General features: G+C 63.8%; 1 protein-coding gene across 3 annotated transcripts in view; it reads left to right on the plus strand.

Moving 5' to 3' along the window:
- Positions 1-299: 299 nt before the first annotated feature.
- The window catches only part of MEF2D (myocyte enhancer factor 2D), a 30,573-nt gene continuing 4,474 nt past the window's right edge, over positions 300-26,398 (plus strand). Inside the window, exons 1-10 of one of the 3 annotated variants that reach the window (XM_036118274.2) lie at positions 300-635; positions 15,701-15,889; positions 16,465-16,668; positions 18,263-18,400; positions 19,262-19,472; positions 19,657-19,713; positions 21,153-21,343; positions 21,807-21,827; positions 22,935-23,064; positions 26,122-26,338. In XM_036118274.2, the coding sequence (XP_035974167.1) occupies positions 15,836-15,889; positions 16,465-16,668; positions 18,263-18,400; positions 19,262-19,472; positions 19,657-19,713; positions 21,153-21,343; positions 21,807-21,827; positions 22,935-23,064; positions 26,122-26,338 (1,223 nt within the window). In that variant the 5' untranslated portion in view covers positions 300-635; positions 15,701-15,835. Of the gene's footprint in view, positions 636-2,314; positions 2,932-15,700; positions 15,890-16,464; positions 16,669-18,262; positions 18,401-19,261; positions 19,473-19,656; positions 19,714-21,152; positions 21,344-21,806; positions 21,828-22,934; positions 23,065-26,121; positions 26,339-26,398 lie in introns of those variants that run through there. The other 2 variants (XM_036118275.2, XM_036118277.2) reach the window with 2 other exon arrangements.

Raw genomic sequence — 26,398 nt, forward strand, 5'->3', positions numbered from 1 at the left:
GGCATTTCGCGCGGGCAGTCCCTCCGCGGGCGCCTGGCCTCCCCTCTCCGCGCCGCCGGCCCGGCCCCCCGCCTTTTTCCTCCCCTCCCCTCCCCTCCCGGCCGGCGGAGGGATCCGCCGCTCCCGGCGCCGCAGCCTAGCCTGGAGGGCGGTGGGTGGGGCGCCCGGCCCGCCCGGCCGGCCGCGGGAGGCGCGAGGCGGGGCCGCGGCCAGGCCCGCCCCCTTCGGCCCCGCCCCGCCGGCGCGGGCTCCTCCCATTGGCCCCCCTGCCTGTCCATCAGCCCCGGGTCCCACCCCTCAAGCTAGGCTGAGCTGTGCCTACGTCGGCCTCGACTCCCGGGGGCTGGAGGAGTTACCTTTGGAGCCCGAAAGGAGGAAGGAAGCAAAATATCAACAACGCCGAGGCGTCTCGGGCGCTCGGCCCCGGTCCCCTCTGCCCGCCGCGCGCCTGCCCGCCCCCGCGCCCACGGCGGGGGCCCAGGCCCCCCGGCGCCGCCCAGGGCCCGCGCGGACGCCGGCCTCATTTGTTATTCCCCCCCGTCCGGAGCTGCGGCTGCCCGGTGTTGAAGATCCCCCGGACCGGGGGCGAGGGCCACCCCTCCCAGCCGTGACACCCCCTTCCCCCAGCGGGGCCGGTGAGTAGGGAAAAATAATGCGCCTGCCGCTTTAAGAGGCCCCCTCCCCCACCCCGTCCTGGGGTTGGGGTGGAGGGTGGTCTGGACCGTCCCCCTGAGGGGTGGGATGGGGTGGCCCCCGGGTGGGAGGAACTCGCGGAGCGGGCTGTTCCCGTGCGGCGTCGGTGGGAGACTACGTGGGGGGCTGCTTGTTTGTGTAGAAGACTCGGCCGGGGGACAAGTGCAGGGGGCTCTAATTCTCCTGCGTGTCGGGGTCGGGGTGGGGACCCGCGCTTGGGAGCGCGCCCGTCTGTGGGTGTCGGGGGGTTACGACGGCCTGCGAGTGGTCTGGGAAGGGGCGCCATCCTCAGAGGGGGTCTCCGGTGACAGCCGGGAGCGACTGACATTTTAACAGCCGGCCCTCCCTCCCTCTCCCTCCTCGCGCCGCCTGTTCACTCCTCCTTGGCCCGAAATGGTGCAGAAGGGGGCCTGGGAGGGCGGCGGGAGGGTGGGGGCGGGGGGAGCCGCAGCTGTTTGGGAAGCGGGGGAGGGAGGGGGGACGTTGTTCAGATGACACCGGGGTGGTGGGTTGGGGTGTGTGAGTGTGTGTGTGTCCGGGCCCGCGATTGCCGGGTGCCTGTGGACTTAGGACGCCGAGTCACCACGGAGGTGGGCGCGCGACCCTTTCTTGGGACCTCCCACCCCCATTCCGAGACCCCCCGCTCTGGTTTGTCAGCAGCCCCAGTTGGAGAAACCCTGGCCAGAAGTTTGCAGCTGTTCGACATCTGGGCAAGAGTTCTCCAGTCCCTCTCTCCACCAATGGCGGGCTGAACTGGCCTGGGAGTGGGGGGTCGAGGGAGTGTTTGGGGGGCTTTTGGGGAGGTAAGGCCAAGGAGACCAGGATGGGTCTTGTGTCTCGCCCCCATGGCAGCCCCCTCCTGTCAGGTTTGGGTCTCAGGGTGATGGGAGAAAGGGCCCCTTCTCGTTAGTGGTTCAAGCCTCTGGAGGTCTCTCCCCATGTGGGGAGGGCTCCTGGGTGTGGGCACTCTTGGAGCCACTGACTAGGTTATCCCAGGTTTGTCCTTCTGAGTGGGAGGCTCTCTGTACCTCCTCTTAAACAGGGCATTGTTGGTGGTTTGGGGGAGGGTACCGTGGGTGGATCCTCTGCTCACCTTCCCGGTGCCCAGTCCCCTTTTTGAGGTCTCCTTGTTGGCCTGGTTTCTTTGGTTTGGGGGTGGCCCTCCCCCACCCTTCCCCCATCCCCTCGGTGGGTCTCCTAGGCAATTCAGGGGCCAGCCTGGACTATGGGAAGTTTGCCGTCTGGGGCGGTGACCTTGGGCTGCTCTGGCCTCGAGATAGGAGGGGAGCCCAGGCCAGCTCGAGATTGGGTGTTTTGAAGTTAGGGAGCTGTCCACCTCCCACTCGTCTTCAAACCCCCAACAGGGAAGTCTTGGTAGCCAAGGAGAGCATTGAAAAGACACATGTCAGTGTTCACAGATGTCCAGCCTGCCTGTGGCCGCTGGGTCACACCCGCCCCAGGACTTAGCCTGGCTGTCCCAGCTCCCACGGCCTGCCTGGGAATGAATTTCCTTCCTGTGGTTTCCCAGTGTGTTGGGCAGGAGATGGGGGTGGGGTGGGATCCGTGTGAGGGTGGCTGAGGACCTGTTTACGTGGGGTGATTGGGGAACACTAGAGCTTATGTCTGGCTCTTTCCCGGTTTGCCCTAGGACACGCATTTAGACCCTTGGGTCTCAGTGGTCCTATTCTCTTTGTCGTATCTCCCCACCCCCCAACATACTCTGCATGTGCTTGTGTACCTGTGTGTATGTGTGTGTGTGTGTGTGTGGACGTTCGTAAGTGAGGGGTCTCTGGTTTCTCTGGGAAAAGGAAGGGTTTTCACTCACATTCCTCTAGGGACCAGAGAGGTTGAGCTTTTTACCTGAAATCACACAGCAGATCTGTGTCAGGGCTTTAGTCTAAGTGCCAGTCCTTCAGGCATGGCTCCATAGTGGGGAGAGGCCGTGAGAGGGAAGACACAATCCTTGCTCTTAGAACCCCTGGTCCAAGGGGAGCAGCAGGCCCCAGGCAGAGAGAGCATCCTGACCCTTGTGTTGGGGGATGGGCGTGAGAGGTTGGGCTGGAGCTTCTGTCTCCTGTAGCCCGTGCCTGGAACCGAGTGGTGGAGGACTAGGACCCGTGGCTCTGACGCACTGCCGTTGTCCACCGCACTCTGCCTGCGCTCCTGGGCTGGAGGGGCCTGGGCGTCCCAGCTCTGCCCCTCTTGGCTCCAGGCTCTTCACACAGACCGGGAGATAGGGTAGGCTTCCGACTGCTGTTATATAATCTTTCTCCTGCAGGGTGTTCTTTTTTCTCTCTCTTTCTCTCTCTCTCTCTGTCTCTTTCTTTCTTTCTTTTTTTAATCTTTCCTCGTCTTTCCTGAGAGGTGTGATGGGGGAGGAAGGTGGAGGGTAAAGTCCCCAGGGGGCTCGGGAGTACCTGTGGTAAGGAGGCTGGGGGAGGCCCTTGAGGGCCCTCCAGGGCCCAGGGAAGATGAGGCCTTAGGTTAGACCCTCACCGATTGCGACCTAGCCTCTCCCACGCTCCTCCTCCAACCCTGCCCTGGGCAGGTCTCTGTTGCGGGCATCCCTAGCCCTTGTGCCCCCAGAGAGGCCTGGCCTTCTGCTCGTCTTGCGAACCTTCTCCCCTGGCCACCTGGGCCACCTGCCCTCCCTGGTCGGCCCCGGGTCCAGAATCTCCGTGCTTACCCCCTGGCCTGGTGTGGGTGGGCCCTGTGTTGGACACTTTGCCACCCACTGATGTGCCTATGTGGGAGCAAGCGTGTCGAGGACGAACGGGTGGCTCCAGCATTTCGCTGGTTGTATTTGGAGCCAGGCTTCCGGCGTCTGTGCCCTTCTGGTCCAGAAGGTGGGGGCCTCACTGGAGAAGAGGGGCGGTGGGGGGTGGGCAACCGAGGCCTGGCCTCGGGTCGGACGTGGGCCTCGAGTCCATCATCGGGGGTCGGGGTCTGGGTCATGTGGCCCTGTGGAGGGGGGCTCTCCCCCCCCCATGGGACCATGGCTGGGACTCTGGGCTCCCTGCGGCCCCTGGCTTTTTACAGGGAGGGAGGAGGTGACAGGGGCCAGCATCACCTCAGCATCACTGTAATCGCCGGTGGCTTTTATGAGCAGTCATGGGGCCGGAGTCCAGCCAACCGTCTGTCCTTCTGTCCCAGTTTGGTGACTTACTCATGGTGGGAGGGGGAGGCGTGAGGTGCTAGTAGTTGGTGTGTGGGAAGCTGGACACCTCGCTGTGTTGTGGTTGGTGCCGGCCCGTCTGCCCACCACCGCAGCGGGGGGACGGAGCTCAGACCTCAGGCAGAACTTACCGGTGGCGCCAGATGAGGGGACGGGTGGCTCTCACTCGGCCTAGGAAACGTGGGGATCTCAAAGTGCTTTCTCCCTAGCCATTCTTGGTGGCTCCGCTTTCTGAAAGGCCTCCAACAGTGGCCTGGTGGGGATGGGGTATTTATTTTCTCTTCTGCCCCTGCCTGAGGCTGAGGAGTTTGTCCTGGAGCCCGCCGAGGGGCGCCGGGTAGGGTCTTGCGCAGAGCGCCGTGCACAGACGCACCCGGCAGGTCCCCCAGCATTTAGTGGCACGTGTGCATGAAGGTGTGCAAGCACGTACGCACGGGCGTGTAGACGCCCACGGAGCAAGCTGCTGCCCTGCGGGGGGCGAGGGCTAGTGGATGGGAAGATGATTAAGGGATTGGAGGCTGGGGATGGGTGGGGGACCAGGGGTGAGGAGGCGGAGGCCTGCAAGAACTTGGAAGAGGGAGGGCTGACTGGAGCAGGAGGGATTGAGGTTAGACCACAGATGGGCAGCCCTAGAGCATGGCTTTGCCAGTCGAGGAGCCCTGGCTGACGCCCATCACTGCCCCTGCAGCGCCCCCAGGGCCCCTCCCCGTGGCCGCGGCTCGCACCGCCTCGGCCCCCCCCGCCCATGGACCGCGTGCCCTGGGGTAAGTCAGCTCTCCAGGTGGACAGGAGTTGCACTAGCCTGGTGGCCCTCAGAGCACCTGGGAGGCCTGGTGGTTTGCGCTAGTCTCTGTCTCCCTCCCCACTCATTCTGATGAGCAAGGCCGCCCGATGTATCAAGGTTGCATCTGAGCCCTCGGGCATTGTGGGGTAGATCCCTGGCCTGGGGGGGTTCCCCAAGGCCCTTGGCATCTGATTTTTCCTTTTCCTGAGGCTGTGGCCGCAACCTCCCCTTCCTGGGAGCCTAGCCGTGCTTCTGGCTGGTCCTGGCTGGCGTGGAGACCAGAGGATGTGCTCACTGACTGTGCCCAGGACCCCGAGAGCCTTCGCAGGGCTGGGGAGGCCGCTGTGCTGCTGGGCGAGCTCTCTGCCTTCTGCTGTAGGCTGGGAGGGGAGGGGCTTGTCCAGAGCTCGGCCTGCTGCTGGCCACACCCAGGCGGGACCATATTTACTCATTTAAACTCACCCTCCCAGGAGGCTCTGGGCTCTAGGCCTGGTCACTGACCTTGGCTTGGTGCCTCTGGCTGGGTGCTCTGGCCACTCCCCGGGGAGCTGGGCAGACCAGGGAAGCATATAGAAAAGGAGATGTTTTTGTCCTCTGATCCGGGGACCTTCGCCGTGGGCAGTACCCCATTCACTCTTCCTTTGGAGACCTGACACTAAAGCTCTTGAGATCCCTGCGGACTGGAGCAAGGAAGCTTCTGTTCGTCGCGCCCCGTGTGCCAGGCTCTGTGCCGGGAACGTATGAAGACTCGTTGGTTTCCTGGCATAACTGTTTTTTATAACTGGGGAACCGAGTCAGGGACTTAAGTGATTTGCTTAGAGGGTCATCCACTCCATCCCTTGCCTCCACGTCACGTGATCCAGCGGGAGCGGGAAGACCTCACGGCCCCTCTTCCCCGGTTAGGAGGCGTTAGGGGCTTTGTCTGCCGTTAAGGGAAGGGCCCAGGGGAGCAGGAGACCCAGGGAGACCTGGGAGGAGGACGAGGGGCACGAGGACGGGGCGTGGAGGGAAGTGCGAACCCGTAGGAGTCCCTGGCTGAGGGCAGCTGAGGGAGATGTTGCTGTGGTTTCCTGAGAAGGTATCGTCCCCCGATGGAGTGCCATGGGAGAAAGCGCCCAGAAAAGGGACCAAGTGACGCCTGCCAGTCCCCTCTCGAGCTGGCTGTAATGCGTGGCCACAGGAGCTCAGGCTGGTCTGAAGGCGAGAGGGTGACGGGAGCCTGCCCAGGCCCCGAAGTTTGGGACCGTCTGGAAGGAATTGCTCGAACTCCAGGGGGAGGGAGGGAAGCCCCGTCATGCGGTGAGCCCACCTCTGCTCCTCATTGCTGGTGACAGAAAGAGCCGCCTCCCCTGGGAAAGGAAGGAGGGTCCGTGGGGAAAACGTGGGGCCCTCGAGAGCAGGTGCTTGGAAAGTGAGTGCCTCCTTTCTTCTAGACCCCAGCTCCAGCCTGGCCCCGGACTTGCCGGCTCAGGCAGCCGCCCAGAAGGTGGGGTGGGGGCAGGCAGTGTCCCGGCGGGGACCTGGTGTGTGGGAGCTGCCTGAGCGGGCCCTGCGGGGGGCCTCCAGGCCAGGGGCTCAGTCTGAGCGGGCATGGGCCGGGGACACTCCCCAGCCAGCTGTCTCCTTGCCTCAGAGCCTTCCCTCCACCTCCACCTCCCCCTGAGTCTTAGCAGATCCCCTGGCTGCTGGCTTCCTTATTCCTCATGATTTCCCCGCCCCACCCCCGCCAGCAAATGCTTGGGGTTGAGGGTTGGGAGAACAAGGAGTAAGAGAGCTCATCCCCAAACCTCGAGAGAAAACATTCAGTGGGGGTGGGTGGGGAGGGGAGTGGTCTGTCTCGTTTCTGGAGTCTTCCTGCTCCAGGCTCTAGTTGGATCAAGTAACATGGAGGCAAGGGGATGGTGCAGATGACCTCGGACCTCGAGTTTTTCCCCTTAAAGCATGCGTGTGTTCTGTGACGTGAGGGACAGTGGTTGGGGGTGGCCCTGGAGGAAGGGCTGAGCCTGAAAGAGGGGCTTTAGGCCTTCTAGTCACATCTCTCCTTGACCTTTGAGCTCCTTTCCTTCGGCCCCCACAGCTGCTTGCCTCTCTGCCCACTCCCCTCTGCACCCCCCAGGGCAGGCCCATGGGGCCCGGACTGACCGGGTGGGGACAGGTGTCCTGGCCCAGCTGCTCCCTCTTGTTTCTCCCACCTGTCAGCCCAGGGGGTGAAGGGTGAGGGGCTGGCCAGCAGGGGAGAGTAGGAACCCCTTGGTCCCCTCACCTGCTCCCTGGGGCTCGGTGGGGGTGGGGTGGGGGTCGCTTGTTGTAAAGTGTGGCAGAAGGATTGAGAGTGGACAGTGGGCAGGACTTCGCCACTCGGAGCCAGGATGGTGCCGGATCAGAGAAAGCTGGTTGATAGCCAGGGGTCTTCGCACAGTCCACTCACGAAAGGGAGGGCTGTGAATTGAATCTGGGGGCAAGGGTTTGTGTAGCTGCGTAGAGGTACCCCCCCACCCGCCTGGGCCCCGTCCATCTGGCTGGGCATCTTAGCCTCACCTGGCACCTTTCCTGAAAGCAGCGAGCTAATCCTGTAAGAGTTGCCTGGCTGGCCGCCTCGGCAGGCCCACGCAGCCACCCTGCCCGCCCTCCCCTGCCAGGGGCTTAGAGGACTGTCCTTCGAGTCAGGAGGAGACCCAGCCACTGCCCTAAGCGGCCCCTTTAAATCCTCGGTGGCTCCCTGAGGTCATGATGTCTCTAGGAGGATTTGCTTCCTCTGATTGGATTGGCCTCTTTTGGGCCCCGTCTGTGACTGTAGGTGGACACTCACAGCCTGACCATCCAGCTGCCCTGTCGTCAGGCTGGGTGCTGCCCCGTGTGAGGGCCCGGGCCTCGGGCCTTGTGTCCTCTCTCCTCGCCTTCCTGTTCTGGCAGCCAGGGCCCAGACCCCACCACCTGCCTCTGCTCTGTGCGCGGGAAGGAAGGGTCCCACCACCACCCTGGAAGAGCGTCCTTCGGAGACCGTCTCCTGCCCTGTTGTCCACTTTTTCCTTCTCAGCCTGCTCTTCCTTCGCCCGGGGGCCTGCACTCCATAGTTACCCCGTGCCCTCACTTCCATGGGAAGTCCCTCCCCTGCTCTAACCATCAGCCCACCCGCTTGCCGTGGCAGGCGGCCCAGACACAGCACTGGTGGCATTATGCTCACCCAACGGCTCTGAAGCTGACCCGCCCCCAAGGCCCCAGCTGCCACTTTCACTTCTGTCTCCTGAGACCCCAGAGGGAAGTTGGGTGGGGAGGTAGAAGGTGACACGCTAACCGTCCCAACCGCTTCGGGTGGCCAGGGGGCCCCCGGCCACCACTCTCATCTGGATGAGCCGAGTGGAAGGACTGGCTGCAGTGGGAGGGCAGGAAGGCCTTCCCGGGAGAGCGGACCACTAGGCCAGGGCAGGGCTGCCGAGGGCGCTGCTCTGACTGGACAGGCAGATAAGACCTCCTCGAGGCGGCCAGGGGACGGGTTGCCTTCCAGTCCCCGTTGGTTGGAGTGTTGTGCTGGGGCCTCCGTGCTCCCTGAGACCTTACCAGCTGCCCCTGCTTGGTTGGGTGACTTCTAACAAAGCGAATTTGAGCCCCAGAGACGACTTTGAGGCCAAAAGTGCAGCCCTGGGAAGTCCTCTCTGAGCCTAGCACGTGTCTTGTCTGCTGCACGAGGCCGTCTCCTCTCATTTGGAGGGTTGGAAGTGGATTTTAGAAATGAGAATAGAGGTAGAAGTAAAGGACAACCAGCCCGTCCTCCTGCTGCCCCAGTCTGGACACTAAGAGCTGGGCTCTTTTTCCTGGGAAAAAGCCCCCAGGGAGCCCCCAGGGAGCCACCATGAATCTCCGATGCTTGCTTCCGTCTCAGGGTCACACCCCCACCCCACTCAGAGGAGGGACAAGAGCGGAGGGCCCCATGGGACTGAGAGCTTAGACAGTACCACGGGGATTCTTTATTGGTTCAGGGATGCTTTCTAGACAAGGTGCCGGGAACTCCATCCTAAGTGCCTAGGTGTGCTGGGTGGGGGTGGCCCAGTTCCTGGAATGGGAAGTTGAGCCTCATGGAATAAGGTCAGAGACACTATGCAAATCCCCATGCAAATGGTGGTAGTGAGTCATTACGGATCAGTCTGCCGGGTAGAGCGTGAAGCAAGGCTCAGGCTTCGGTTCCAGAACCAGCCCCACTAATGACCATGACCGTGACCTCGGGGGGCAGTCACTACCCAAGCCCTGGGTCTTATAGGCATTCCAGGTGTGTTTGGGGTTGGGGTGGCTGAATCTCTGCAGCCAGAGCCCTGGTGTGCCCCACCTGGTACCCGCCCTGGCTGACCATGAGCCTCTCTCAACCCTCTGCCATCTGTTACGAGGGTTACTGTTCAGAAAGCACCTTCCGTCTTTATCAGCCCCATCCATCCCTCCTGCCTTCTGGTCCCCACACTGCCCTTCCCCCTAGGCTGGAGGACAGTGGACCCAACCAGGCCGTGTCTTCTGTTACCTCCCCATGGAGGAACCCGCTCCTGACCTCCCTTCCTTTTGGGCCTCTCTAAGGAGCACAGGAACCAAATGTCCTGGCTGGAAGGGCACCCGGGTATCTGCTCCCCTCCACCCACCCATCGTACTGACCAGTGGGGTAACACCTAGCAGGACAGTGACTTATTCATGGTCACACAGTCATTTAGGACCAGAGCAAGCACCAGAACCCAGGCATCCAGAAGCCCTGCCCAAAGATCCCATGCTTCCCTGGGCTGTTTGTTGCCCAACCACACCCACCCCTTTTCTGCTAGGATTCAATCTCCCGTTACCCCAGATTCTTCCTGAGATCAGGCCCGGTGGCTCCAGAAACTTGGGAGGATTTGGGGTGAGGGGTGGTTCCTAGGAGCCGGCCCAGAGGCCGCCAGGGGAAGGCCAGAGCTGCGGCAGGCGGTGCCCGAGCCTGGGGGGTGGGCTGGCTGCCGCCTCTGTGGGGCACTGGACACGCTCTGGCCGCTGCAGGAAGGATGGGAGCTAGACTACAGGAAGGACAAGCTGGGGCGGGGAGACAGTGGAGGAGGCTCAGGAGACAGACCCTCACTGGAGACGCGTCTCCTGGGCAGAGAACAGGATGACCCCATCCCAGGGGATTTGTCCCGACGGGAAGCCTGGGGTGGGGCTCGGGAGAGGTGTCCAGCGGAAGCTGCAGGGAGGGTGCCCAGCGAGCTGGCCACGCGGGGTGCTCCTCTGGCAAGTCCGTTCCTGTCCCTTCAGCCAAGGCTGCAGGGCCTGTCTCCACTCGCCTTCCTGGGGCACCTGGGACCTGAGACCACCCCTGCCTTGGGTCCAGCTTTTCCTGGACTGGTCCTCCCCCTCCCCCCAGCCCGCCAGCCCGCCCCCAGGTCCCTGTCGGTGAGTTAAAATTAGCTCAGTGCCCAGGCTAAAAATAGCCCCTGCCCAGCCCTGAGGCTGCTGGGCTGGGGGAGGGGAGTTCCCGAGGGAGGGGAAGATGGTGGGAACCAGGGGTTTGGGAAGGGAGCCTGCCAAACAGAACTTTGAGGGGAGGAGGATGGGGATGGGGACGGGGATTGCCTGTGCCTTTGAAAGCAGACACTGGAACTCTGGGTTGAATGAAGTGGCTGCCCTGGGCTGGGGGAGGGGGGTGGAACGGAAGAGGGACAGCAGAGAGGAGCAGGGGAGCAGTGGGGGGAGCAGGCTGGGGGCGTGAGAACTGGGCTGGGCGGGTGGGGGCGAGGGACACTGCCCCCACTTCCGAGGACTTCAGAGATTGCAGAGGAAGGCCCCCTGTGTGTACCCCGGGGGCTGTGAACCCCAGCACCCTCTGCCTGGGCCCCGCGTGTTGGTGTTGGGGTTCGCCTTCGCACCCCATCTTTTAGAGTGCATCTCAGTGTGTCTCTGCTCCCCTCGAAGCCGAGGGGAGAGGCTGCAGGCTGTGAACCCCAGGCTAGGGTGGGGGGGACCGAGAGGGCTCCTGGGCTCCCCCTCTGCCCACTGTGGGGGCCTGCCCGCCCTCAGGAGCCCGCATGCCCTCGCCCTTGGTGGGACCTGCCCTCCCCCGGTCTGTCTCTTGGCTGGACTGCAGGTATTCGGAGGGCAGGCCTGGCGTCCCACCGGTCGTGCCGCGCTCCCAGCCCAGCGTTGGGGCGCAGTCGGGCTGCCTCTGAGTCTGGGCTCCGGGCCTCGCCCTCTCTGCTCTGGCCCTCTCCTTGTCTGTCTCTGCCTCCGCCCCACACTCGGCCTTCCTCTTGGCCTCTTGGCCTCTCTTTCTCGCCCGTCTGTCTGTCCCCCTCTACCAGCCTCCTCTGTGTCTGCCTCACCCACGCCTCCTCCCTCGTTAGTGAGCAGGCTGCTTGAGGCCGCCTGACTGTGGGGGTGACAGGTGGATTGGCTTGTCACCCCCTCCCCCAGCGCCTGCTGCTTATTTCATGCCCTGCAGCCCAGCCACGGGGAAGGGGCGGAGGAGGGCTGACAGCTGTCTCCGGCGCCTCCTGCCTTCCCCTCCAGTCCCCAGCCCGCGGCCTGGAGCAGCCTGAGAGGAAGGGATGGAGGGCCTGCCTAATGAGGGCTGCCTCTCTCGCCGTGCAGAGAGCGGGGTGGAAGCCCGGTGCTCTGCGGTGGGAGGCTGCTCGCTCAGCCTCTCTGGGCCCCTGCTCAGTTTTGACCTGCACGGGTAGGGCAGCTCTGGCCCCAGATGCCCTCCAGTTCCTGGGCACCGGGAGCCGCTGGGCGCCGGCTGGCAGGTGTGGGTGGGAGGGTGTGGGGGCCGCGGGGAGGTAGGAGAGGAGCTGGGAGACACTCTGGGCTCCCCAGGAAGGGCAGCCCGGCCACAGCTGCAGCTCCAGGAGGCCACCCTGACCGCCGGCCCCGCACTCTCCCCACTGGCCCCAGGCCGCCCTCACAGGAACTGAGATAGCATCATTCTGAAACCCGAGAATGGTTTGAATATTGCTCAGGTACCAAGAGGTGTTAAATTGGGGGAGGCAGGGGCCTGTTTTTTTTCTCCCATGCCCGGTCCAGCCTGAGACCCCCTTTAGGGTAATTTTGCATAGTGTTTGCGCCTCATTTGCATGTGAATACAACCCACAGGTTCCTCTTGGGTCTGGATCCCAGCTTGGACAAATGGCTGTCCACGGGGTCGCTCTGGATTTCCCACCATGTCTGGTTCCCTCAGCCCCTCCTCCTTGTCAAGGGTGTTGTCAGATGAGCCTCTCCAGCCCTGTGTCCTCTCTGTTCTCCATTTGCTGAGGCTTCTCTGCCACCACCCTTCCCTAAAGAAGGTGGGTCTGGCCCAGCTGCCCTCCCCCCAGCCCCTCTGCTCTCTCTGTCCCCACTCCCTGCCCCCAGGAGGCCCACCCTGCCCAGCTCTGTCCGGCTGGCACTGCCTTGAGTGGGAGAAGCAGAAGCTGCCGGAGCCTTCCAGGGGCTACACTGGGTGACACACATGCCACCAGCCCCAGGAGTCATAGCTGTGGCCTGAGGTCGGGCGGAGCCGGAAAGCCATCCTAGCCAACCCCCCATGTCCATGGCATCTTGCTAAGCCCCCTCAGCCCTGGAGAGACAGCCAAAAGTCAGGTCTGGGAGGGCTTCCTAGAGGAGGAGAGGGCCGGAAAGGAGAAGAGGGATGGGGGCAGGCCAGGCCAGGGGCAAAAGGTGCACGTCTGCAGAACAGATGCCCAGGCCTCTGGCTCTGGGCAGTTGGTTAGGTCATTAGGCAGGGGGCTAATTAAGGAGGTCCAGGTGTTCATTAGGATCTTCCTAATTGAGTAGGAGGGAAGTGGGACGGGATGGGCCTCCACAGCTTGGACAGGGTCAGTATAGGGTCCTCTGTGCCCACCCAGGCCTCAGCCGCCCTTTTCAAAAGTCAGTGGTGAGTTCCTGTTCTCGCCCCGGGGCTCTCCGACGCTGCAGCTCTGTAGAGTGGGTAGAATGGATAGAAGGCGAGAGAGATTATTGCAGGCTCGGCCTGCTCTGTAGGAGGGCTCCTGGTTAGGTAGGAGGAGGGACTGCCCAAGGCAGGGGCATCTCGTCCTCTGGTAGTGCCGGCACAGAGGTAGGGAGCAGTGGTGGGCAGGGGGCCTGGGAAACGTGGAGTTAGGAAAGCGCTCGGGGGCTACCCTGGCAGAGACTGGGATGGACAGGCGGGTCTGTTTACCCCTGAGTCCCCTCTGGTCAGAGGATGCTGGGGGCGGGGAGGGGGGGTGTCTCTGTGGCTTCCCTGTCTCCTCAGTCCTGATCCCTCTCGCATCCCAGCTCCCCCAGCATGAAGCGGGGGTGGGGGGGTGTAGGAGATCAGCCAGGGAGCCGGTTGCCAGGAGACAGTTGCCTAAGCAACCCCATCCTCTCCATCTCCATGTGCTCTGGGCTGCTCCGTAGACTTTAGAGTCTCACCCTCTGCACCAGGCAGCCCAAGGATGGGGAGGGTTGAGGCCTGGCCTGGAGAGGCAGGCCTGCTTGGAGGGTCAGTGGTGTCCAAACGTCCAAGTTCAGGGGCAGAGGGACAGGATGTGGGTCCTGCAGTGGGACTGACCCGAGTTAGGCCACAAGCCCCTTCTTGGAGCAGACATTTCCCGAGCTCCTCCTCACAGGGGGTGGAGTGGTGCAAAGGGCAGATGTGGACCCTGCCCTCGTGAAGCTCCGGCTCTTGGGGAGCCAGGCATTGAGTAGAAGCGCAGAGTCATAGCCAGTGTACGGTGGTGGTAAGTGCTAGAAGGGAAAGGACAGGGTGCCCTGAGAACCAAGGGAACAAGGTCGGACTGCAGGAATGACTTTGCAGGGGCCACGAGGGCACAGAGAGGGTTCTCTCTCCCCACTTGGAGGAAGAGACAGAAGTGGCCCGAAGCTGATAGAGGCCACATCTCAGCAAGAATTTGCTTCTGCACAAAAGGCGGCGAGAGGGAGCTAGGAAACTGGGTGACGGAGGGAAGGCGGATGCTCTGCACGGGCGTGCGGCAGTGGAAGCCCTCACACAAGGCCAGGCCAGAGAGACTCCGTGAAAACGCCGTCTTCGGAGCCCCCTTGTCCTCTGCGTGCCCTCTCCACCCTCCCTGGGAGCCCAGACCACCGTGGCTCTGAAAAACACAGCTTTGGGGTTGCACTGGGAAGCGGGGGGCTGAAGTCCTCAGGCTGGGGGCTTCCAAGTGGGGCTTTGGCAGACATAGGGGTTTAGGCAGGAATGGGGTGGCTGCTGGACCACTCGGGGCTGCCTGGGCTGTGTTGGTGTTGTCCCAGGGGTGTGTGAGGGGGGACAGTAGGAGGCCCAGGGCCCATGGAGCACCTTGAGGACAAGGAAGAGAGGGAGAGGTTCTGGGACCCCTCTCTGGGGGGAGAGGGGGGTGGAGGATCCCTGTAGTTGTCAGGGAGCGGCATTGTTTCCTGAAGATCTCAGGACAGAGCAGAAACTCTCTTCCCGGCTGGGCTAGGGAGAGCCTGAGGGACAGCCCTGGTGATGGGGCAGGGTGGGAAGGGGTATTCCTGGCTCCTCCCAAGTCCACAGATTCCCTGCTTCCCCTCTTCCTTGGCCCCTGTGGCCGAGAGGCCAAGGTTGAACTTTAGCATCTACTGTGGTAGCTTGGGGGCCGTGGTTGAGCGGGGCTGGAAAGGCTCCAGGAAAACTGAGCAGCCCCTGGAAGTGGGGGCTGGGGAGGGGGTTCCAAATGATAGATGTGCCTTTCCCCTCTCCCCAGTGGGGGGCAGTGAGAGCCCACCTCCCTGTACTCTGCAGCAGGGTCTCTGTCTGGACCTCTGTGGATGGGGGTGTCTCGAGGGGCGGGCTGGATTCTGTGAACAAGGCTCTTCCTGGGACCCAGAGTGGCTTTAGAAAGCCTGGTCTCCTGCTCGCTGTCCCCCTCCCCTTCTCCTGGAAGGCTCCACCTCTGATTCTCCTGGATTCACAGAGCCCAAGGGGCCATGGGGTCATCGTGTGCCTCCATCCCACCCCGGGCCCTTCCAGTCCCCGAGGGCTCACCCAGCCTGTTGGGGCACTGCCCACAGTTGAGCGCGGGCATTTCCTGGGTCAGGCTGGGCTTCCGACCCCACGCGCCCTCCCATCCTGGACGCGTGTGGTGCGGGGGCTCTGGCGGCCGTCCTGGCTGTGGAGCCTGGCCCGTTCATAGGTGCATGGGGGGGGAGGCCTCTGCCTGGCGCCCGCCTCCGCCCGGCTGCCGGAAGCCTCCTCGGTGCACGCCAGTGGCTCGGTACGTGCTCCGGGCTTCCAGGTGAACCAGGCTGGGAAGGGCGGCCCAGCCTGAGCTCGGGTCCTGGACGCGGCGCGTGCCCCCGAGCGGGAGTCGGCCGACCGTGACCTCAGGGCCGGCTGTTACAGCTCCGCCAGCCTTCCGTGTTTACGTGCTGTCGGCAGCAGCCGTCGAGGAGCTGTCCAGAGCGAATGGCCCGCGAGGCCCGAGAGAGGCATCGACCCCCTTACTGAAAAAGTTCGCAGACTCTGCTCTGCAAGGGTGGTGTGTTTATTTATTTATTTTAAGCAGCAGAACCGTCTCTTCAAACAAAACTTTGACAAAACTTTGAGGCGGAGGCCCACCGAGTGAAACGGGTGTGGAGCAGCCCTGGGGGGCGGGGGAGAGCTCTGGGCCCCCAGGCTCTAGCCTTCCCTGTGTTCCTGAGCCCCGGCCACCAGAGCACGCCCCTCCTGGCACCAGGTACCCCGTGGAAACCGTGTGCGGCCTCGGTGGGTGCTCTCCGCACCGGGCGCCAGGACCGAAAGTTCCATCCTAGGCCAGAGGGGCAGCTGGCGGACCCAGATGTCTCTACTCCAGGCAGATTCTGGGGAGAGGAAAGGGCCTGGGGCGTTCTCCAGGCCCGAGACCCTTGGAAGCCAGCTCTGCGTGATCTAGAACCCGAGAGCAGCAGAGTTGGTGCGGAAAGAGCCTGGACCGGGGCCTGGGCCTGCCGTTGCCTCAGGGCACCCCCATCTCCTCATCTTGAGGATGGGGTGGACACCTTCAGCCCGCCCCAGGGCTGCTGTGAGCCTGGCCTGTGTGCTGGTGGCCACCGGGGCTGACAGTCCTCTCCTGACCCCACTTTCCCAGGACGCTGTGCAGGTGTCCTGCAGACCATGAACTGAGCCCTGGTTCCAGGCCGTTCATGAGCACAGTGTGACGCGTGCCGAGACCTGCCGCCCAGCAATCCCCTCCCCTCCCTAGCACTGAGGACCCCCAGAGAAGATGGGGAGGAAAAAGATTCAGATCCAGCGAATCACTGATGAGCGGAACCGACAGGTGAGGAGGTCTTGGAGCCACGTAGAGTGGGTGAGGGCAGGGAGCTGGCCTCTGCCTCCACTCCTTCCTGCCAGTCCAAGAGGGCTTCCTGGAGGAGGGGGCCTCTAAAGGCTATTATGGAAGGGGAAGGACTGAGTTGGGAAGAGAGGAACCCCCACCTCCCTGCAGCTCTTGGAGCCCTGTACCCCAGAACTCTAAGGCTTATCTGCTGCTGTAAGAAGGTGCACCTGTGTGTCCCCCACCCCCAACCCCCGCCCACTTCCCACCCAGGAACCATACATAAGCCTCAGGCCATGCCTGGGCACGCCCTGTTCCCCAAGATGAATTCTCCACCTCATTCTCCCCCAGGGGAGGATCCAGGAAGCCCTTCTGTTTTCCTTCCCGACCCCTTCACAGCCCCTGGCACAGAGGTGTGGAATTCTGTCCATCCATCCTCTCCCTTCAGTGAGGCCGCTCTAGGCTGCATCTTGGCCGTACGTTGGCAGAGAGGTGCTGGCCTGTCTCTCCCCGGGCCAGGGGCTCCGGGACGGGCTTTGACTGAGCCAGACCGGGCCACCCCCCTCCACCGCCTGCAGGTGACATTCACCAAGCGCAAGTTCGGACTGATGAAGAAGGCGTACGAGCTGAGCGTGCTCTGTGACTGTGAGATCGCGCTCATCATCTTCAACCACTCCAACAAGCTGTTCCAGTATGCGAGCACCGACATGGACAAGGTGCTGCTCAAGTACACGGAGTACAACGAGCCGCACGAGAGCCGCACCAACGCCGACATCATCGAGGTGGGCCCACGCAGCACGTGCACGCCCACCCGGCCCGGTGCCCACCCCCCAGCCCGTTGCCCACCCCTGCCCGCTCCCCACCCTGGCCTGGTGTCCACCCCGGCCCGCTGCCCACCCAGTCTGGTGCCCACCCCAGCCCGGTGCCCATCCCCCAGCCCGTTGCCCACCCCGGCCTGCTCCCCACCCAGTCCGGTGCCCACCCCATCCCGGTGCCCACCCCCCAGCCTGTTGCCCACCCCGGCCCGCTCCCCACCCAGTCCAGTGTCCACCCCGGCCCGCTGCCCACCCGGCTTGGTGTCGTTTCCCACCGCCGCTCCCCGCCCCGGCCCGCTCCCCAACCCGGCCCGCTGCCCACCCAGTCTGGTGCCCACCCCAGCCCGGTGCCCATCCCCCAGCCCGCTGCCCACCCCAGCCCGCTGCCCACCCAGTCCAGTGTCCACCCAGCCCGCTGCGTCTTTGCTCATGCTTGTCAGGCTGGCGGGACATCCTCTGCTCTGTCTTCCCTCCGGTTCTCTCTCTGTCTTTTTCTCTCCTTGTCCATCCTTGGTCTGTTCCTGCATCTGACTCTCTGTCTCTGTCTCCCTCTTTGTTTCCATCTCTCCTGCTCTGCCTCTGTCCCTTTATGGATCCCTGGGGCTCAATCTTCTGTTTCAAAAAAAGCATTACAAGCTGTTGAAGGACACGGGCTTTGGAATCCAGTGGTGGCCTTTAGTGGCCACGTGGCCTTGGGCCATGGTGCCTACCTCCACGAAATGGGGCCAGTGTGAGCTTTGAAGGGTGTGGTGGGACTTGAACAAGACAGCCCGGTTCTTGCTTCTCACATGGGGGTGTGCGTGCTTTCAGGGAACAGAACTTCTGCCAGGGAGGCCGGTGCCCGGGAAGCCAGAGGCTCGCCTTCCCGGAGAGGGACTCGAACTCCCAAGATTTGGAGGAAGTTACCTTAGCGTTATAATAGAGAAAACAGATTTACTCTAGACTGGAATGGAAAACGTACATTTGTTATTCATTCTAAAAACAGACCAAGTATCTGTGAAGGTGTTTTGAGCAGGAAGAGGGAAGTTTGGGGTCTACTCCAGACCTACCAGGAGTGCCCCAATGTGGCGTGGACCCCTGGGCAAGGACAGCAGCAGGAGCTCTGTAAACACCAGTTTCCTCTGGGCCTTTCTCCCCCTCCTTCCTCTCCCTCTGTCTCCATCTCTGCTTCTCTCCCCCTCTTCCTGTGAGCAGAGCCCAGGGACCAGGCTGGGCAGCACCAGCCCGGACTGCCTTGCCCCCTGGAGCTACCACTGGGTCTCAGCCCCCAGCCCATCCCCCCAGGGCCCCTCCCCACCTGCCACCTTGGAAGCAGGGGTCTGTGCTAAGTGCGTTGCGCATTCCCTGCGGTGGGCCTTGGCCTGAGGCCCCCCCAACCCCCCCACCCCGTGCCTCCCCGCCCAGCACGTGTTCACATGGTGCGGCAGGACGGGGAACGGGGGTGGCCGGGAAATGCTGGGGACCCAGAGGAAGGAGGTGGGGAGAACGTAGGGGGGCGGCGGGGACCCTGCCCCTGCCCCTCCCCTGCCGACGGCTGGCTGACGCCCTGGTGCGGTTGCAGACCCTGAGGAAGAAGGGCTTCAACGGCTGTGACAGCCCCGAGCCCGACGGGGAGGACTCCCTGGAGCAGAGCCCCCTGCTGGAGGACAAGTACCGGCGCGCCAGCGAGGAGCTGGACGGGCTCTTCCGGCGCTACGGGGTGAGCTCACTCACCGTGTCTCTGTCGGCCCCTCCCGGCCCCCCCCAGGCGCTGCACAAGAAGCACAGGGAGTGTGAGAGCCCCGAGGTGGACGAGGTGTTTGCCCTGACCCCCCAGACGGAGGAGAAGTATAAAAAGATAGACGAGGAGTTTGATAAAATGATGCAGAGTTATAGACTGGCCGTGAGTAGTCGCATGGAGCGGTCTCCCCGTGGTGCATGGTGTGGCTTCGCGCCGGCCCCCGGCCGCCCCTGACGCACGTCCCACGCTGAGCCGTGCGGGGCTGGCGGTGACCACCGAGGCACCGCTGACCTGGGTTGTGGACTCCTTCCGGACGGAGCAGGGCCGGGAGAGGCCCAGAGCGCCCCTCTCGCCAGCAAGGCATGTGTAGATGACGTGAGGGCTTTAGACGGCAGGAGAGTAGGGGTCGTGTTCTTTGTCCAGGTCTTCTCGGGGCAGAGTCCCCAGGGGCCTACGTGGCCACCCCCGGCCCGAGACCCTCGGTGCAGGCCTTCCCCAGCTGCGTGGGTGCACGTGGGTCTGTATTCAGGCCCTCTAACCTGCTCCCCGTGTGTCCTGCCTGGCTGAGGACTAACCCACCTCCACTGGGGGCCTCGGGGGTCCCCGGTCCCATCTGCCGTGAGCAGAGCCTGTTCTCATTCTCTGGGCCAGAGCTCGATCCCAAAGCATTCCCTCCAGCGAACTTCCTCCGAGAGGGCCCGGGGCAGAGAGGTCGAGCTGCGGGCCCTCAGACACACAGCCCAGAGACCAGAGGAACCCATGCCTGCCCTCTCTCGGGCACAGTGGGTCCAGGGTGGGGGCGTTGCCTGGCCTGACCCCGCCTCGCCATCCTCTGTCTAGTCAGCTGTGCCGGCCCCCAACTTTGCCATGCCCGTCACGGTGCCCGTGTCCAGTCAGAGCTCACTGCAGTTCAGCAATCCCAGCGGCTCTCTGGTCACCCCTTCCCTGGTGACATCATCCCTCACGGACCCGCGGCTCCTGTCCCCCCAGCAGCCAGCGCTGCAGAGGAACAGCGTGTCTCCGGGCCTGCCCCAGCGGCCGGCCAGCGCAGGTGAGGTGGGGATGAGGTGTGCTGGGGACTTGGGGATTCCGTCTCCCTTCGCCCCACATGGCATTCTGCCGCTCACTTGTGTGGCTCCTGAGGGAAGGACCAGGGCTCCTCCCGCTGTTCGGTCTGGGGACCTGCCGTGGAAGGCGCCGTCCTGCCAGCTCACCGTGGTTCTGTTTGTCCCCAGGGGCCATGCTGGGGGGAGACCTCAACAGTGCTAACGGAGCCTGCCCCAGCCCTGTTGGTGAGTGCGGCTGCCCGCCTGCCTTCTCAGCGGCTTTGCGGGCCCAGGGACCAAGAGGGACCCCAGTGAGATGGGAGGAAGGTCCCAGGGCCCGAGTCGAGCCTGAGGCTTGTCTGCAGCCCTGATGGGTGTGGGCAATCATCAGAGATCTGGGCCCAGGGAATCCTGGGCAAGCTGGAAGAAGGGACCAACATTTCCAGCTAGGGGAGAGGATGCAAGTCTTCTCCATCGAGTGGGGGCATCTGGGTGGGATCTGGAGGGTGTGCACGGTGTTGCCGACGCGCTCCCACACAGACCCCCGGCCGCCGACGGCCTCTCCCCTGCCCTGTGCTTTTGTCCGGCCGGTGACTGTGACTTCAAATGTCACCATTGACGTCACGCTGACATTCCTGCCATTCCCGGAGTGATCCGGGAATTGGGATGAGGGCAGCCCCACACTTCCAGGGGAACAGTGTGCTCCCAGGGGACAGAGCAAGGTGACACTGGGGACTGTGGTCGGCCCCGCTTCTCTGGGCTTCAGAACCCCCAGTTCAGCCCTAGGCACCACCTAATGCCTCATGGCAGTGATTGTGCACTGGGGTCGGGGAGTGGAAGGGATGGTGGCCGCCCTTTCCTCTCTGCGGAGGGCTGGAGAAGCACCTGCAGACTTCAGGCCGTGACGGTCCTTCCAGGCGCTCAGGCCCAGCATGCGGAGCGCGGGTGGGGCCTGGCATGGCTTCCCGCCAGCTGCGTCGCCCTGGGCAAGTCATTGTGCCTCTGCCAACCAGGCCTCGAGTTTGCTGCTTTGTGACCGGGGCTGACCCACGTCCTGTCTGCCTCGCCGCACAGTTAGCGTGAGGGTTAAATGAGATCGTGTGCACGTGGAGGCCCTGTGTGGATCGTGGCGCAAATGCTCAAGGTTGTTATGACACTGGTTGCCGCAGGTCTCATCGTGGTGGTGGCTGTGTTATCGGGCCCCTGTGACCAGTGACAGCACCACCACCGGCGGATGGCTCATCTTCCCCAGAGCCGCGGGCATCCTGTCATGGGCCCCCGTCTCCTGGCCAGAGCTGCAGTCTGAGTGGTCGAGGTGCCTTGGGGGTCCTCGTGGAGGCCCAAGTCCCAGGCTGCCCTCCCCGTCTGCAGCCGGGTCCCTGTGATCGGTCGGGGCAGGTTGTGGGATCGGAAGGTGCTGGACGCCCTGTCTGTGAGACCAGAAGGAGGGAAGGGGGCGAGGCGAGGCCACTGTGGCGTCCAGCTCCAGTGGCCCCCCACCCCTGCTCCGGCACACGTCACTTAGAGGCAGGAGAATAACCAGTAATTCCCGAGTGAGGGGCCTTCCCCCCTTCTCCCAGGACAGGGTGGTCTTTGGCGAAGATCGGAGTCTGAGTATGGAGTCCTGGCACACGGGCTGGGGGCTGGGTCCGTGTCTGACCTTTGACCCCATCTCCTCCTCTCAGGAAATGGCTACGTCAGTGCCCGGGCTTCCCCCGGTCTCCTCCCCGTGGCCAACGGCAACAGTCTCAACAAGGGCATCCCTGCCAAGTCTCCGCCCCCGCCCACCCACAGCGCCCAGCTTGGAGCCCCCAGCCGCAAGCCCGACCTGAGGGTCATCACTTCCCAGGGAGGAAAGGGGTTGATGCATCACTTGGTGAGTGGGTGTCTGCACTGAGGGGCCGGGGCCGGGGAAGAGCCAACCCCCAGCAGGAGAGATGCGGGCTAGCCAATAGGTGGGACTGCCGGAGGGAGACCGTAGGAGCCGGACTTCTCGTGAGCTCTTTCTCCCCAGAGGGCCTCGTGAGAGGTTGGAACGTGGACGTGCCACGCGCAAGGGCAGGAGGAAGGGACAGGAGGTGGGAGAGAAGGTTCTGTGCTGGGGAGGAGGGCGGGAGGGCTTTGCCACCACAGCGGAAGGATGAAGGTTTCCTAACGGGTGCATGTTGGGATGTGGCATTTTCTGGAGTCGGTCTGGACAGGGAAGAGCTCTGTCCCAGGCTGGACGGCCGTCCTGCTCGTGTGTGAAGAGCTAGATGGGCGGCTGTGGGCGCCGGGCTGTGAGGGGAGGGCAGAGGCCGCAGACTGAACCGCCCCCTTGGTTTTATTTCCGCTCCCAGACTGAGGACCATTTAGATCTGGTAAGTGAGGCCCTGAGACGTGTGCGGTGGCTTGAAGGCCTGGGTCCGCCCGTGGCTCTGCGCCACAGCATGGAGCGCGCCCTGTCCCTCCCCCAGCGGGCGTGGTGTGTGTTGTTTGGTTATCGGCCAGGAGCCGTGCTCAGTGCCAGACGGGGTACAGAGGTGAATGGGGCGGGGGTCAGGGGTTAGACGTGCATGTGTGTAGCTGTGTGTACGTGGACGTCTTGATGTGACGCTGTGTTCACGCAGACACCCCTTTCTGTGCGTGTGTGTGTGCGCGCACGCGTGTGCATGCCGCGGGGGCCAGCCCCAGGCCTCAGGGGCCCCGTCTGGATGTGCCCCCGGATGCCTGCGTTAGGGGGGCTGGACCGGACTTGCCCTCTGGCTCAGTCCCACGGAGCACGCCTGGAACCCGGGCCAGGGGCCTCCTTAGGAGGAGAGCCAGCCGGACCGGGACAGCACGTCCCCCGAGGCGGCTGAGGCCCAAGGAGAGGCCAGAGCTGCCCGTGGCCGGGGCCCGCCGCCGCCTCTCCGCCTCCCCGTGTGCTCAGCCCCGCACAGCCCGCCTCACACGCGCTCAGACACACGCCGCCGCGCACGCGCTGTCACACTCGCGTACTCGCCCTCAGCCAGGCGTGGGGCGGGGGCTCCTCCCTCCCCAGCTCCCTGACGGGCGGCCAGAGAGGCTGGAAAAGGCAGGCGGGCTTTGGCGGCCAACACGGCGGCAGTTTCGGCCCCATCGCGGAGCTGGAATAAACAAGTGACTCAGCGGCAGATGGAGCTGACAGCCCCACACACGTGTGTGCACGCAGGCACACGCGCACCGGGCCCCTCGCTCCCGCGCACATGCCGGCGTGCTCCGGCAGCCTGCTCTCGCTCGGCCCCGGGCCGGCGTGCGGTCCTCCGTGCACCTGTGCACGCCCCCTCCCCGGCCCGCAGCCTCTCTGGGGGTGCACCAGCGCTCGTGTGTGTCTGCGGGCGCCGCTGTGCCCAGCCGTCCCCCCTGGGCCGCGGGGGGCAGGGGCCCCAGCTGGGCCTTGCCGTGGAGGGCCAGGGGAACGCAGGCCACCCTCCTGCCACCTGGTGACAGACCCTTTCCTCCTGCAGAACAATGCCCAGCGCCTTGGGGCCTCCCAGTCTACCCACTCACTCACCACGCCAGTGGTTTCCGTGGCAACACCGAGTTTACTCAGCCAGGGCCTCCCCTTCTCCTCCATGCCCACTGCCTACAACACAGGTGAGTCCTCAAGCCCCTCAGCCCCCCTGTAGCTGCTTGGCCTTGGGGCGGGGGTGGGACCAGAGGGGGAGCAGGAGATGGTCCTGGGGGGTGCTCCAGTGGATTGGGGGGAGCCCCCACCTGATGAAGGTCGCCAGCAAATAGAAACAGGATGCCCACTGAAATTTGAATTTCAAATAAAACAATGAATAATTTTTTAGGATAAATAATGCGTCAAAGACGTTCTTCTGCTGAAATGTTAAAAAATTATTCATTGTTTTGTCTGAAATTCAAATTAATAAGTAGGTATTCTCCATTTTTAATATAGGACCTAATGGAGAAAAGAGTCCCCGCCCTTAGGGACTGAGGAGGAGCCGGGCCAGAGGTGGGCTGAGCAGATGATTCCAGCAGCCCAGGGCTGGGGAGAGAGGAGGGGGCATGGTCGGGTTCAGCAAGGCTTCCTGGAGGAGGAAGAGGAGAAAGGAGTAAGGGAGAGAAGACAGGTAGAGGAGGCCAGAGAGAGAAAGCCTGTCAGGAAGGTTTACCCAGCCTCCCGGGAAAGCCAAGAGGGGCAGGGGGAGGAGGGAGGACAGGGCCCCTCACCCTGGTGGTGGCTCCATGGCGGGGTGATGGGGAGGGGAGAGGAGTGGGGGGACCGATGAAGGTCGGGGAGGGGTGTGAAGGTGGAGAGCTGCTCAGAGACACGGGAGAGGTGTCTGGGTCGAAGAATTCAGACAGGACACCCAGTGCCCAGGCCGTCCTGGGTACCCACTGCCCCTCCCAGGACCAGTCGGTGACACTCTGGGCCATCCTGGCCCGCACTCCACACTGTCGTGTCAGGAAGGACTTCCCCGTGGGGAAATCCCACTGCCGAGACCTCAGCCACCCCTCACGGTCCCTCACCCCTGACTGGCTTGTGCTGGGGCTGTTTGTGATGAGATCAGACTAGATCAAAAGGCCCCTAAACTTCTTCCTCCTCCCCAAGCCTCCATTCCAGACACCCATACAGATCCTCTCACGATCCTACCTCTTCCCTGGGTAAAAATCTAGAGCCCAGGCTCGGACACAGGGAAGCCCTGGGGGCAGGAAAGAGCTGGAGCTGCCCCACTGTGGAGAGGGGCCAGACCCTGCCGTGCGTGTCCCCGTCCAGGTTTTCCCACCCAGGTGTGGTGCGGGCAGTCCCTCGTCCCGTTCATGCATGGGGTCCTCGGGCCGCCTCAGATGGCCGTGCCCCTGGGGGCCAGTGTCCTCTGGGAGTCGTGGGCAGGCGGGGAGTTTGGCAGAGGGCAGCGCAGACCACTGTTCAGGAGCCACCATGTTTGGGAATCCCAAAATGTGGTGGTGGTTTCCTGCCATCCTCTCTGGCCCTTGCAGGCCTCTTAAAGCAGGACGGGAGGCTGGCGGGCGTCCGGGAAGCTGGGACAGGCGCCCGGCAAGGCCAGACTTGAGACTATTTTGTCAGTCTGGTGTGAAAGCAGGTTCTGACCCTGGGCCTGCCCTTGGGGCCCTGCTGGGAAGTGTGGGCTTCCTCACATCCTCCCAGGAGCCGGGGCTCCGGTTCGTCCTGCTGCTGCAGTGTGTCAGCAGGCCTCAGTTTCGACAGCGGGTGTGTTCAGGTGCCCCTACGTACATAAACAACACGCTGCTGTTTCGCTGTTCACCGCTCGTAGTCCTTGGCCCCGGTCCAAGTTCCGGCTGCGGGCGGTCTGGCTCTGGTGACGTCCTGGGTAAGGGACAGGCCTGGCCCCCTGCTGACACCGGCTGCAGAGGTCTGGTGGCTGTGGGTGGGCTGCCAGGCGGCCCGTGGGCCACGTTCCTCCCGTCCAGGACGCCCCGGGCCTCCGCGTAGACGGGGCTGGAGTGTGGTGGCAACATGCGGGAGCCCCTGCCCCTCGGGTGCAGAGGGGTGGCGGGCGAGGTTGTACGCTCTTCGAGCGTGGGCATCCTTGTCTGTAAAACGAGTCCGAGGGGCTCCTTCCTGCCCTCGCTCTGCTTTTTCTAAGAATGGCTCAAAGCTGCTGGCTAGAGACCAGAGGCAAGCAGGGACCATCTCTAGGCCAGGCTTACGGGTAAGCGAGGGGCGCGGGGTCTTGTCTTAGCTCCTCCACTGGCTCTGGGACCCGGGGCGCCCCACGCTGGAGGCTGCGGTTGCCTCGTTTGTGGATCAGTAACAGCGCCAGGCCAGCCTGCGGAGACGTCCCGCTGCCCGACGCGGTTGTGCGCGCCCCGTGTGCGTTCGCCGCTCCGCGGTCTCGCGGCCGGGGGGTACAGGCGGGGCTCCTCTGCCGCCGCCGCTGCCGCTTGCCCCGGGTCACGGGGCCTCGGGAGGCCTCGCCCTCGCCCTACACCTTCCTGCTCGGTTGCGCGGCGGTGCCGTCGTCCCTGCAGAGACGGGAGCTGCAGCCCGCGATCCCTTGAGTGAGCTCGGTGGTGGGACCACGCGGGGTGCGCCCGTGCGCCCCCACAGCGCCATCGCCCTGGGCTCCTCGGGGGGCCTTTACTAAGCTGCCCCAGACTGGCTGCAGCCTGGAACGCCCCAGCCTGGTGTCGGTTGTGCAAACATCAGCTTCTTCACTAAGACGGGAATGGTCGAGAGCAAGGGGCACCGCCTCGCGGGGAATGTGCCGGAATCCTGGCCCGGTGCGCGGAGCCCCACGAGGCTCTGCGGGCCCAGCAGGGGCGCACGCGCGTCCGTCCGTCGGGTTGGTGTGCGGGCGCGGCGGCTCGAACCCTTGCCGCGCTGACGGTTTGGAGACGAGCCGCGGGGTGGTGACAGCACTGAGCCTCCGTGCGCCATCCCTCTCGCGGCCCCACGACGCCCCTGTCTCAGAAAGGACCTGGCAGTTGAAGAGATGACAGACGTGTATTAGACCCTCCTGACTTCTTTCCCCTTCTTTCTTGAGTTGACATTCTGAAAGTGATATCTACACGTGGTCCCAAAAAAGAAAGTTAACGCTATTTTAAAAACACACCTCTCTTCATCCTGCTGAGAAGCGGCACCTGCTGCCTGTGTCCACGTGCGTTCCCTTAGCGGGGGGCCCTGCTGAGTGCGTCCTTCCTCTCACCCCCCCCCTGCAGATTACCAGCTGAGCAGCGCCGAGCTCTCCTCCCTCCCAACCTTCAGCTCGCCCGGGGGGCTGTCGCTGGGCAGTGTCACCGCCTGGCCTCAGCCCGCGCAGCCGCCCCAGCCGCCCCAGCCGCAGCCGCCCCAGCCGCCCCAGCCGCCGCCCCAGCAGCCCCAGCAGCCGCCCCAGCCGCAGCCCCATCTGGTCCCCGTGTCTCTCAGCAGCCTGATGTGAGTCCCGAGGCGCGGTTGGGGGGGGGGGGGCGCGGGAGGCTTGGGGAAGGCAGAGCT

This window comes from Halichoerus grypus, chromosome 7 (assembly GCF_964656455.1).
Source record: "Halichoerus grypus chromosome 7, mHalGry1.hap1.1, whole genome shotgun sequence".
Taxonomy (NCBI): Eukaryota; Metazoa; Chordata; class Mammalia; order Carnivora; family Phocidae; genus Halichoerus; species Halichoerus grypus.